The 13219-nt window shown below is 50.3% G+C and overlaps 1 protein-coding gene across 3 annotated transcripts in view; it reads left to right on the top strand.

Moving 5' to 3' along the window:
* Nucleotides 1–622: 622 nt before the first annotated feature.
* Nucleotides 623–13219, top strand: part of nlrc3 (NLR family, CARD domain containing 3) — a 17062-nt gene continuing 4465 nt past the window's right edge. Inside the window, exons 1-10 of one of the 3 annotated variants that reach the window (XM_079756689.1) lie at nt 623–741; nt 1914–2114; nt 3129–3398; nt 3974–5729; nt 6133–6219; nt 6608–6691; nt 11676–11759; nt 11846–11929; nt 12346–12429; nt 13117–13200. In XM_079756689.1, coding sequence (XP_079612815.1) covers nt 1982–2114; nt 3129–3398; nt 3974–5729; nt 6133–6219; nt 6608–6691; nt 11676–11759; nt 11846–11929; nt 12346–12429; nt 13117–13200 — 2666 coding nt within the window. In that variant the 5' untranslated portion in view covers nt 623–741; nt 1914–1981. Of the gene's footprint in view, nt 742–1811; nt 2115–3128; nt 3399–3973; nt 5730–6132; nt 6220–6607; nt 6692–11675; nt 11760–11845; nt 11930–12345; nt 12430–13116; nt 13201–13219 lie in introns of all 3 variants that reach the window. The other 2 variants (XM_079756687.1, XM_079756688.1) reach the window with 2 other exon arrangements.

A 13219-nucleotide genomic window follows, 5' to 3' on the forward strand; every position in this document is an offset into this window, starting at 1 on the left:
AATTGTTTTGTTTTTTGAATGTCATGTTTTTGTTGCCTTCCCAAAGGTACGTTTGTTCAGCTCATGCACTGTGGAAATTATTTTTGAAATAAAATATATTTTTCTGATGAGCAACAGAATTGTTAGCATTTGTGATCCAACCACACACACAAACTGTAATCCTGTAATCTTGCTCAGCTGCAGGCGCCATGCTTGCACAGAGTGAAACATTATACTTAACTATTTAAACAACTTAATAATTCACATTTATTCATAATCATTTAGCAGATGCTTTTATCCCGAGTGGTAACAGAAAGAAGTGAGGCTGAGAACAACTAAAATTTTGTGTAAAAACTTCAAAGAATTACTTGAAAGAGTGCAGAGGATAGGAATCAGAGATACAAGTCATTTATTTTTATAAGTGGTACCTGTTAAGTGTTACACTCAAAATTAACCAAATGTTAGGTTATACATGAACCTAACCATGAGAGCTGTACCCGTCCCTATGTAACCGTTAATAGGAGACTGAAGGTGTTTGTGTGACTAGCATCATCGCGTGTTCAAACAATGAACCGTTTCGAGGTGCTTTTCTTCTGCACAGGAAGAGCAGAGGTTAGAGACAGGAAACTGTTTGGAGGAGATAGTTTCCTTCTCGCCCCTTGCCAAACTGTATGTGAGTGAGCACAGCGAGGCACCTTGGATTGAACCTTCTAGTGATTAGCAAAGTAAAAGCGGACAGGATCTCTGCAGAACCAACTGACGGTGAGTAGCTCCACAATCTTCAGGGCTTTGTGCTTGATAGGAACATGGTCATGTTTGTTTGGCATTTAATGAAAACCTACATCCTCTGATTTACACTAAATAATGAGACGCTTTTGATTATTTAAAGTCGACATATAACACCCGGTGTGAGTTTTAATCATTATCACTTTTAATCATGTCACTTTAAGAAAATACTAATTAGAACATGTATATATTATATAGCCTATATATATATCATTTTATATCCCTCATATAACCACACATTCAATTATATGTTGGCCTCATTTGAATAATATTAAAATACATTGATACAATATAAACTGGTACATGGTATGTAGTTGTATGGTATTGCAGTAACTATCATGTTGAGTTCACTGACCTGTTTCCATGGTAACAACACCAGTTGTTACAACAGTTGAAAATGTGTTTGTGTGATGCAACGGAAGTTGAGGTTATTCTTGTGCATTTCTTTTTTCACGGTGTGTTTGAGCTTACAGCTACAATGACTGTCCTCTATCACAGCTACGGGCTTTCTTTATCACAGATACAGTCTGTCCTTTATCACAGTTACAGTCTGTCCTTTACTATAGCTACAGTCTGTTATTCATAATAGCTACAGTCTGTTCTTTATCACGGCAATAGTCTATGTTCTATCACAGCTATGAGCTTTACTTTAGAAAGCTCCGGCCTTTCGTGTATCACAGCTACATTCGGTCGTTTATCACATTTACAGTCTGTCCCTTTCACTTCTACAGTCTACATTTACAATTACATTTACGGCATTTTGCAGACTCTTTTATCCAAAGCAACTTACAAAGGTTAATTAACACATTGACACACCGGCGGCGGAGTCAACCATGCATGCAGCTCGTCAGGAGTATTCAGGGTGAGGTGTCTTGCTCAGGGACACATCGACACAAGTACACCTGCTCTACCTCCTGAGCTAAGCTGACCCAATAGTCTATCCTTAATAACAGTTACCGACATGTCCTTTGTCACAGTTACAGTCTGTCCTTTTCATATCTACAGCCTATCCTTAATAACAGTTACCGACATGTCCTTTGTCACAGCTCCAGTCTGTCCTTTTACCACATGTAGTCACGTGTGACCACATGGGACCGATTCCCACAAGGCGTTGGGTCCCTCTCAGCTCCTCCTGACTACCTGTGCAGGTGAACCTGGAGCTTGCCTGCGGGGGGCGGAGCGGCGAGCACCTGTCCAGGTGGGCAGTGAGGGGCTCATGCAACGAGGCGGCCGGCAGTACGAGGCCCTGCTGGGCCGCAGTGAGAGAGTCACATGGCAGAGAGACTGCTACATGGACCTCCAGTCCAACCCCGGAGGATCCCCCTCCAAGAGCGTCAGAGACACCCACGGTAGGCAGCGCCTCTCGGGGGTTCTAGGAGCGGGTCCTCGCCGGACGCGAGATGTGCTTGTGTTGGGTGTGTTGACTTGTGTTTATTTCGGGGTGTTTACTTGTGATTATATCGGGTGTGTTGACATGTGTTTTTACATTGGATGTGATTATATCGGATGTGTTCATATTGGGTGTGTTTATATTGGGTGTGTTGACATGTGTTTACATTGGATGTGTTTTTGTTCACATTGGTTGTGTTTACATTGGGTGTGTTGACATGTGTTTACATTGGGTTTGTTGACATGTGATTATATTGGATGTGTTTATATTGGATGTGTTGATATAGGATTATATGGGATGTGTTTATGTTAGATGTATTGACATGGATGTGTTTACATTGGGTGTGTTTATATTGGGTGGGTTTTCATGTGATTACATTGGATGTGTTTGTGTTCACATTGAATGTATCTACATGTGTTTATATTGGATGTGTTCATATTGGATGTATGTAAATGGATGTGTTTATATTGGATGTGTGGACATGTGTTTACATTGAATGTGTTGACATTGGATGTGTTTGTGTTCATATTGGATGTGTTTTTGTTCATATTGGATGTGTTTACATTAGATGTGTTTGTGTTTAAATTGGATGTATGTGGGAATGGCTGTGATTATATTATATTGTGATTATATTTGTTGTGTTTATATTGGGTGTGTAGACGTGTGTTTACATTGGATGTGTTGACATTGGATGCGTTTGTGTTCATATTGGATGCGTTTGTGTTCATATTGGATGTGTTTGTGTTCATATTGGATGTGTTTGCGTTCACATTGGATGTGTTTGTGTTCATATTGGATGTGTTTGCGTTCATATTGGATGTGTTTGTGTTCATATTGGATGTGTTTGCGTTCATATTGGATGTGTTTGTGTTCATATTTGATGCGTTTGCGTTCATATTGGATGCGTTTGTGTTCATATTGGATGTGTTTGTGTTCATATTGGATGTGTTTGCGTTGGGTGTGTGGCTCTCAGGATCCGTTTGGGTCCAACAGCACCAGCAGCAGCTCCAGCGCTTCACCACCGCCACCTTCCTGCGTCGGGTGCTGACCCACCTGCGGGCGCAGGAGCTGCTGAGCGTGGTGGACGAGATGCGGGTGGAGGACGGCGGAGGAAGGCAGGTGGAGGAGCAGGTCATGACCCTCCTCTCCCTGCTCGCCAGCAAAGCCCCCCACGGCCCCGACGCCCTTCAAGCCTTCGTGGAGAACTCAGACTCCCATGAGGCCCGGCTCATCCTGACACATGGTACCGCCTTCTCAATCTCTTCCTGTTCCCCACCCTGCCCGCAGAAGGCTAGTTCAACCCTGAAACAATGGCTCGGGTTTAAGGGGTTGAAATTCTATTTTTAGTTGTGAAATTGATTCACAACATTTGGGGAAAACGTCTGAAGGCACTAACTAATCAAGGCACAAATTAGGGACTTGATAAAGGGGCTTAAATATGTGACAGTGCTATATATATATATATATATATATATATATATATATATATATATATATATATTGATCTCTCCTTCCTATCTCAACCTGCTCTGAATGCAAATCTATATAAGATAAATTTTACAAGAAATATTTTATTGTCAGTACGAAACTACCGGCAATAATCAAAATGCAAAAAAAACGTCTAAATCCATATAAAAAGAATCAATCACACAATAATAATTATTACAACAAATAAATCATTTCATGCACAAATACAACTTTGGAAGGAGTCTGTAATCAACAGCGGGTAAAGTCTTGAGGTCTGTTGCCAACAACAGTCAGCCCCAAACATGGGTCATCAGTGGCTAAGTCACGCAACCTCCATGTTCCCTCCTGCAGACCACATGGTGAAGGAGCACCAGGCGGTCCTGCTCCAGAGGCATGCTTCTTCCAGGGACCGAATGTACAGCGCTCCCCCTAGCCTGAGCAGCGCCTCCCGGGCCTTGCTGCTGGTGGACGGGCTCTCCAACCTCCAGCAGAAGGAGCACGACCTCATGCAGGTCCACACCTCGCGGGGCAGCAAGAGGATCCACCTCCGACCCCTGGCTTTGGCCAAGCTGATGGAGCCCCTGACCCGGGTCAGCTCCTCTCCGAGGGTGTCTCTCACCGTGGGCGTGGCCGGCATCGGCAAGACGGCGTTGGTCCGGCAGTTTGTCACCCAGTGGTGCTTACGGAAGGTGTGCGGCGACATCAGCTTCGTCCTGCCCTTGTCCTTCTGGGAGCTGAACTCCCTGGAGAAGGTGTCCGCCGAGAGGCTGGTGAAGCTGGCCTTCCCGCACCTGAGCAACCCCGCCCTCGTCCTGAGCGGAGCCTGTCGGACGCTCTTGATATTCGACGGTCTGGACGAGTTCCGCTGCAGGTTGAACTTCTCGGACACGTCCACGTGCAGCGACCCGAAGAAGGAGGTAAGCGTGGAGGACTTGGTGACCAACATCATCCGGGGGAACCTCCTCCCCAACGTGTCGGTGTGGCTGACGTCGCGCTCGGCCCACGCGGCGCTGATCCCTGTAGGACTGGTGGACCGGCTCACCGAGGTCCCCGGCTTCACCTCGCAGGACATCCACACGTTCCTCCACCACTGTCTGCCGGAACAGGACACCGCGAGTCAGATCTGGGCTCACCTGGAGTCCAACAAGTTCCTGATGGTGATGTCCTACATCCCCTGCGTCTGCCAGATCGTGATGGAAACCCTGAGGTACCTCCTGCAGAAGGGGTCGCCGGACAGCCTTCCCAGGACCTGCACAGAGCTCTACGCACACTTCTGTGCCATGAACGCCGAGGCAGGGGAACCCAGAGGCCGGGAGCCCATGAGGATGGAGCAGGTCCATGCCAGCCACCGGAAGCTCTTAGGACCCCTCGGCCGCCTGGCATTCTACGGACTCATCAAGCACAAGTACACCTTCGGCGAGCAGGAGCTCCGGGCGTACGGGGTGGACCTGCCGTCCACGCAGGGCAGCCATGGTGCTGTGCTCCTGGTGCGGGAGGAGTCCGCCGTCTTCGTGGCGTACCGCTTCACCCATCTGACGGTGCAGGAGTTCCTGGCGGCCACGTTTTACCACGTCTCCTCCAAGCGGGCCATCTTCGACCTGTTCTCCGAGAGCGCCATGTCGTGGCCCAAGTTGGGCTTCCAGAACCACTTCAGGAACGCCCTGCAGCGGTCGCAGCAGGACGACGGCGGGCACCTGGACGTGTTGGTGCGGTTCCTCGCGGGCTTGCTGTCTCCCAGCGCCGCCAAGCCTCTGGCGGCGCTGGTGGGGAAGGACGACTGCAGCCAGCAGGTGTGGGCCGGGGGCTTCCTCCAGAGCCTGCTGGGTCCGGCGGGGGGCTCGGAAGGGGGTGCGGCCGTCTCCCTGCGGGAGGTCAACCTGGCCTACTGCCTCCAGGAGCTGAAGCACACGGAGCTTCTGAGAAAGGTGGAGGAGGCGCTGAGCAGCGGCAGTCTGGCCGGGACGCTGAGCCGGTCCCACTGCGTCGCGCTGGCCTACCTGCTGCAGGTGTCTCCGGAGTGCCGCCAGGAGACCAACCTGTCAGACTGCCTCAACTACTCCACCGTCAAATGTCTGCTGCCGCAGCTGCTGTACTGCACCCATCTGAGGTCAGATATCTATCATTCTATCAATGCTATCGTTCAGTCATTCAGCCAACGCTTTCGTCTAAAGCGACCTACAGGGAACTCAAGGACAGGTCATGAAGGGGCTGGCGGGGGATTAGGGCGTATCTGGTCTGCCGAAGACGTTGGGGATCGAACCCAGTACCCTTCTGCTGGGAGTCACCGTAGCCGCTAGACTACCCTGCTCCCTCAGAGCAATCACTATTCATACATAGTTTAGCAACTTATTTAATGTGACATATATGTAGGTGAAGCGGGAAAAGACAGAACAGGTAAGTATTGAATGGATGAATGGCTGTATAGATTAATGGATGTATGTCTGGATGAATAGATGTATGGATAGATGGATGTTTCTATCCATTGGTGAACAGATCGTCTCTGTTTGCAGGCTGGAGAACAACCACTTCAAAGACAACGTGATGGAGCTGCTGGGAAGCCTATTGAGTGCTAAAGACTGCCAGGTCCAGAACATCAGGTCAGGCTCTGGAGTGGAACATCGGTTCGAACAGGCAAACTATTTAATCCAAAAAGTCCACCGGACGACTAAATAACTTTCATGTGGTTTTTGCAGTGCACTGCAGAAATGTGCAATCTCCTCTCTCCCTTAAGACTGATTTGTAAACGCTGTTTCCTGCACTCTACTTCTGCCGCAAGTTTACTTTAACGTGACGTTGGTGTCGGTCGATGTCGTTCGCGCCACACTTAAAGTGTCCTTTCAGGATGTCCTTGTTTTTTTTACTGACTAGCTCTGTGAGTCAAATGTTCTTGCTCTCCCTCCAAATTGGCTTCTGTTATGTTACATTTTAAACCAAACAATCCCCTCCTCTCCTCCTCCCACCTCCCTCTTCCCACCTCCCTGCTAGTCTTGCGGACAACTCTATCGGTAACCTGGGAGCGAAGGCTCTGAGCCGAGCCCTCCTCGTCAACCGGACCCTCACCGCACTAGAGTAAGTTCCTATAAACGAGTAATGTAATATGTAATATGTAATATATGATGTTTATATTACCCTTACCCTCACCGCACTACAGTAAGGTCCTATAAACGAGTAATGTAATATGTAATATGTAAAATATGATGTTAATATAACCCTAACCCTCACCGCACTACAGTAAGGTCCTATTAACGAGAACTGTGGAATACAATGGAGTAATATAATAAGTAATAAATGTATATTGTGGAAATCGTGATTTGATGAAAGAAGCGATTTCTCACGTTGACAACGCAACGGCGTGTCATTTATTGTTGCTCACCAAACCGGAATAAACAAACCGCGCCGTTGTCATCACAACCAAAACAGGTCCGCTTCCTTAAAGAGACAGCGTCCCTTATATTGGAACACAATAACATGTCGTGCAGAACGCACGACTGATGATAAGCAAAACAAGGATAATAAGGGAATATATATCAAGGGAAATAAATGTAACACACAGTATGGGGAATTGTTTCCATAATGTCCACTACATACGTCCCCCAAGAATTCACCATAACAAAAACAATCCAAAGTCAGCGAGGAGGAGGGCGAACAATTCGGCCACAACGACTCCTGTGCACTTGGGCGTGGGTCGAGGCCCCTGCGCGCGGCGGCGGCGCCTCTGAGGCATTGGGGCGGGAGGGAGAATGGCGGTGTGAGGAAAACCTAGGCTCCTCCCTCAGGGACTTGGGCCGCACCGGAGGGCGCCCACGCTTTGGAGGCTGGGCAAGCCCAACAGGCTTGTCCACATCCAGATGAGCTGGCTTAAGGCGGTCCACAGAAATGCGCTCTGCCCTACCGCCAATGTCCACCACAAAGTGCTTTACCCCCGTCTCCAAAACACGGAACGGGCCGTCGTAAGGAGGCTGCAGCGGCCCCCGGTGTGCGTCATGACGGATGAAGACGTACTCCGCTGACGAAAGACGTGGGGGCGTGTAGGATTGTGGGAGGCTGTGGCGTGAAGTAGGCACAGGCGCGAAAAGCCTAGCCCTATCCTGAAGCACTGTCCGCTGATGGGCTGAGGACCAGGGAATTGTAGAGTCAGGAACGAAATCCCCTGGAACCCGCAATGGCTGGCCATACACCAGCTCCGCTGATGAGGACTGTAGGTCCTCCTTAGGGGCAGTCCTCAGGCCCAGCATGACCCAAGGGAGCCAGTCAACCCAGCCACTGTCCTTGAGGCTGGCTCGAAGAGAGGCCTTCATAGCACGATGAAAACGCTCGCAAAGTCCGTTAGCCTGGGGGTGATATGCAGTGGTGCGGTGAAGTTTCACACCCAGGCTGTCCGCAATGGCGTTCCAGAGCTCAGAGGTAAACTGTGAGCCCCGGTCCGAAGACAAGTCAGATGGGGTGCCAAACCGGGCAACCCAGGTACCGATGAACGCCCGCGCCATCTCAGCAGTCGTCCCTGATGTCAATGGGACAGCCTCCGGCCATCGAGTGGTCCTATCCACCATGGTGAGGAGGTAAGTGAAACCCAGGGAGGAAGGAAGAGGACCCACGAGATCCACGTTGACGTGGTCGAATCTTCGCTCCAGCACCGGGAAATGCGCCAGCGGAGCCTTGGTGTGGCGGTGAATTTTTGATCGCTGACACTCCACACAAGAGTCTGCCCAGTCACGCACATCCTTCTTGAGGCCATGCCAGACAAACTTGGCCGCCACCAACCTCTGAGATGGTTTCCTACCCGGGTGGGAAAGGCTGTGCACAGCGTCAAAAACACGTCGTCTCCATGCCGAGGGAACGACGGGCCGTGGCTCTCCAGTGGAGACATCACAAAGCAGCATGGTGCCACCATTGCCAAAAGCGATCTCCGACAACTGCAGTCCAGTGGCAGCAGTCTTGAGTGCCTGTACATCCAGGTCCGTGACCTGATCGGCTGCCATGTGGGCGTAGTCAAGCCCCAGGTGGACGGCCCCCACAACGGTGCGAGAGAGGCAGTCTGCGACAAGGTTGGCTTTGCCTGCAACGTGTTGAACGTCTGTGGTGAACTCTGAGATGTAAGAGAGTTGTCGCTGTTGGCGGGCAGACCACGGATCAGACACCTTAGCCATGGCGAACGTTAGGGGTTTGTGGTCAACAAAAGCTGTAAACTGTCGACCCTCTAGCAGTGAACGGAAATGTCGGATGGCAAGGTGAAGTGCAAGCAGCTCCCGGTCAAACGTGCTGTACTTGCGTTCAGGCGGGCGTAGCTGGCGGCTAAAGAAAGCAAGCGGTTGCCAGGCACCATCCACCCACTGCTCGTGCACACCGCCCACTGCATAGTCCGAAGCGTCTGTTGTGATGGCAATGGGCGCATCAGGTGATGGGTGTGCCAGCATCGTCGCTTTGGCCAACGCGGCCTTTGCATCCATGAACGCTTTGTCTCTCTCCGAGGACCAATCCACCAGATGTTTTGGTATTTTCCCCCTCAAGGCCTCATGCAGGGGGCACATGATTACAGCAGCTCTGGGAATGAAGCGGTGGTAAAAGTTCACCATTCCCAGGAACTCCTGCAGGGACCTCACTGTGACGGGCCGTGGGAAGTTCGAGATCGCGTCAACCTTAGATGGGAGTGGCACGGCCCCGCCCTTGGTGACTCGATGTCCCAGGAAGTCGATGGTGGTCAACCCAAACTGGCACTTAGCTGGGTTGATGATAAGTCCGTGCTGGCTGAGACGCTCGAAGATGATCCGCAGGTGGGCCAGGTGTTCGGTTTTGGAGGTACTGGCCACGAGGATGTCGTCCAGGTACACAAACAGGAAAGGCAGATCACGTAGTACAGAGTCCATGAGGCGCTGGAATGACTGGGCGGCGTTTTTCAGGCCGAAAGGCATCCTCAAGAACTCAAACAGTCCAAAAGGGGTGATCACTGCTGTTTTGGGCACATCGAGCTGTTGGACAGGAACCTTGTGGTATCCACGGACGAGGTCCACCTTCGAAAAAAGAACTTTGCCAGCCAGGTGTGCTGAAAAATCCTGGATATGAGGCACTGGATAGCGATCTGGCGTTGTAGCGTCGTTAAGCCTGCGGTAATCGCCGCAGGGGCGCCACCCGCCGGCGGGCTTTGGAACCATGTGGAGAGGCGAAGCCCACGGGCTGCTGGAGCGGCGGATGATGCCAAGGCGTTCCATGCTGTCAAACTCAGCCCTGGCAATGGCCAGCTTGGCTGGGTCTAGTCGTCGTGCCCGGGCGTAGACAGGCGGGCCATTGGTGGCGATGTGGTGCTCCACTCCATGCTTGGCCTTAGATGAAGAAAAGGTGGGCTGTGTGAGCACTGGAAACTCTGCGAGCAGGCGATGAAACTCGTCGGCCTGCGAGAGCACGCTAGACAGTCTGATGGAGTCCAAACCACTGAGAGCGCAGGTGTATGAAGAAAACGTGGTGGCGTCAATCAAACGACGGTTTTTGACTTCCACCAGCAGCCCATAAGCGCATAGAAAGTCCGCACCCAGGAGGGGGACAGCCACTTTGGCTGTGATAAAGTCCCAGCTAAACCGCTGACCGCCAAAACATAGTGCAACGTGTCGAGTGCCATAAGTGCGTATGGGGCTACCATTAGCAGCCTCCAGGGGGGGGCCAAATCCATCCGCCAGGATGTCCAGTGGTAATGCAGGCAGAATGCTCCTCTGTGCGCCGGTGTCACACAGGAAACGGCGCCCGGAGATGGTGTCCTGGATGAACAGCAGCCTGCCAGTGCGGCCGACACTCAAAGCCACTACTGAGCGCCGGCCCTGGCGTTTCCCGTCCCCCTGAAGCTGCAAGGTGGTAGGCATTTCTTGGCCCTGGAGCCGAATTTAGCGTGGCAAAAACACAGGCTTGTGTCAGAACGTTGCCGGTGCGAAACTGTAGCCACTGCAGTGAGCGCTGAGTCACCAGGGAGCGGGGCGGCGGTGTGAGGGACTTGGGCCGAGTTGGTTGCAATGGCGTACGCAGGATGGAGCGCAGCAGCAGTCATGCCAGGGTGTTGAACAGCCAGAAAAAACCTGTCAGCCTCCTCTGCCAGCGCGCGGCAATCAGTGATGGCAGTGTTGGCCAAAGCAGCCCGTAACCCCTGAGACGGGAGTTGACGCAGGAAGAGCTGGACGAAGAGGAAATCAGGCCTGTGCTCTCCAAGCAGATCCAACATCCTGTCCATAAGTTCAGACGGTTTGCTGTCGCCCAAGCCTTGCAGAGAAAATAGCCGGCTAGCCCTCTCAGCATCAGAAAGTTCAAAAGTCTTCAGCAGGTGAGCCTTGAGTGCTGTATACTTATTCTCTGCAGGGGGATGTTTCAGGAGACTAACCACTCTTGTTGCTGTTGAACTGCCGAGGGCCGACACTACATAGCAGTATTTGGTGGTGTCCGCGGTAATTTCACGCAACGCGAACTGTGCCTCAGTCTGCGCGAACCAAGCAGAAGCCGACGACCCCCAGAACTCCGGGAGTTTCAATGAAACAGCATTCGTCGACATAGTTGTTCGGTGTGTCACTGGAATGCGTCCAGCAGACAAACGTCGGGGTCACCAGTGTGGAAATCGTGATTTGGTGAAAGAAGCGATTTCTCACGTTGACAACGCAACGGCGTGTCATTTATTGTTGCTCACCAAACCGGAATAAACAAACCGCGCCGTTGTCATCACAACCAAAACAGGTCCGCTTCCTTAAAGAGACAGCGTCCCTTATATTGGAACACAATAACATGTCGTGCAGAACGCACGACTGATGATAAGCAAAACAAGGATAATAAGGGAATATATATCAAGGGAAATAAATGTAACACACAGTATGGGGAATTGTTTCCATAATGTCCACTACAATATAAACAAAACCCTCACCACACTAGAGTACACACAGAGTGACATCAAATCATCTGGTAATATAATGAGAGGGGCAGAGAGTGAAAGAGAAAGAGAGATGTGTATATTTACATTTCACTAGATTGTGAACAGGAGTTATGTTTAAGATGTATCACATCTCACAGCTCTGTATGTTTTTCTCAGTCTCCGCAGCAACAACATCGGAGCCAAAGGCGCCCGTTTTCTGGCTGAAGCGCTGAAGATGAACCAAGCCATTGTGTCCATCAAGTGAGATCATCATCAACACATCATCCAAACGTATAAAGCTGTAACTGTATTGGTCGGATCAGCTTAACGGGTCGGTCTGACGGTAGTTTCCAGAACAACGACATCGGGGAGGAGGGGACGCGTGCGTTGTCCGACGTGCTGCTGGTCAACCGCAAACTGGTCTCGCTCAAGTGAGTTGGCTCCTTCTTAAACCAGTTTAAGATGTGATTTGAAACCAGCTTCAGCTGCGATGAAACTAGTGTAGAGGGACAAAAATGCTATTGAGGTATGATTAAAAAATCGTTTTCAGATGTGGTATACAAAACTAGATTCAGATCTTGACTCTGCCTCCACTTCCCCCACTGGCCAATCTGACTCAAGACCAGGGGAAGCTGCTTAATCCAGCTATCCATCACGCACACTCAACACAGATGTTACACAATACCAGTTTCAGATGTGATTTAAAAACTCTTTCAGATGTGATTTTAAAAGGATTTTAAATGTATAAATAAAAAATATAAATAAATACATTTTATGGGGTGTGGAAACTAGTTTAAAGGGTGATGAAACCAGTTTAAAGACTGATGAAACTGGTTTGATGTTTCAGCATTCAGAACAACGCCATCGGACCAGGTGGGGCGAGGCGTCTGGCTGAGGCACTGAAGGCCAACCAGGCGCTGACGGAATTGAAGTAACACCAGCTTATCATCACATTACATCAGCTCACTAATGTTAAAGTACCTCGGGTTTACAATCACATTACATTAACTAGCAGTTAAAGTACTGCAAGCTAGCCATAACATAACATTAGTTCACTGCTAGTTTACCATAACATAAAATTTGCTAACTACTGAAATACCTCTGAGCTTACCTTGGGTGTGATGATGTTGTTGTGTCGGTGATGACTGTGTTGGTGTTGGGTGGTGTGGTGTTGAGTGCGGTGGTGTTGAGCGAGTCTGTGTTGACTGTGTCGGTGTTGAGTGAGTCTGTGTTGACTGTGTCGGTGTTGACTTGGTCGGTGTTGAGTGAGTCTGTGTTGACTGTGTCTGTGTTGACTTGGTCGGTGTTGAGTGAGTCTGTGTTGACTGTGTCGGTGTTGACTTGGTCGGTGTTGAGTGAGTCTGTGTTGACTGTGTCGGTGTTGACTTGGTCGGTGTTGAGTGAGTCTGTGTTGACTGTGTCGGTGTTGACTTGGTCGGTGTTGAGTGTGTCAGTGTTGACTTGGTCGGTGTTGAGTGTGTCAGTGTTGACTTGGTCGGTGTTGAGTGTGGTGGTGTTGAGTGTGTCAGTGTTGACTTGGTCGGTGTTGAGCGTGGTGGTGTAGAGTGTGGTGGTGATGACGGTGTGGGTGGTGTTGACTATGGTTGGTCCCTGTCAGTCTCTGCAGTAACCAGCTGGGGGACGGAGGAGCCACAGCCCTGGCCCAAGCCCTGGTGGAGAACCGCACACTCCTCTCTCTCCAGTCAGTAGTCCTCCTCCTC

The sequence above is a fragment of the Pollachius pollachius genome, assembly GCF_949987615.1.
Source record: "Pollachius pollachius genome assembly, chromosome: 19".
Classification (NCBI taxonomy): domain Eukaryota; kingdom Metazoa; phylum Chordata; class Actinopteri; order Gadiformes; family Gadidae; genus Pollachius; species Pollachius pollachius.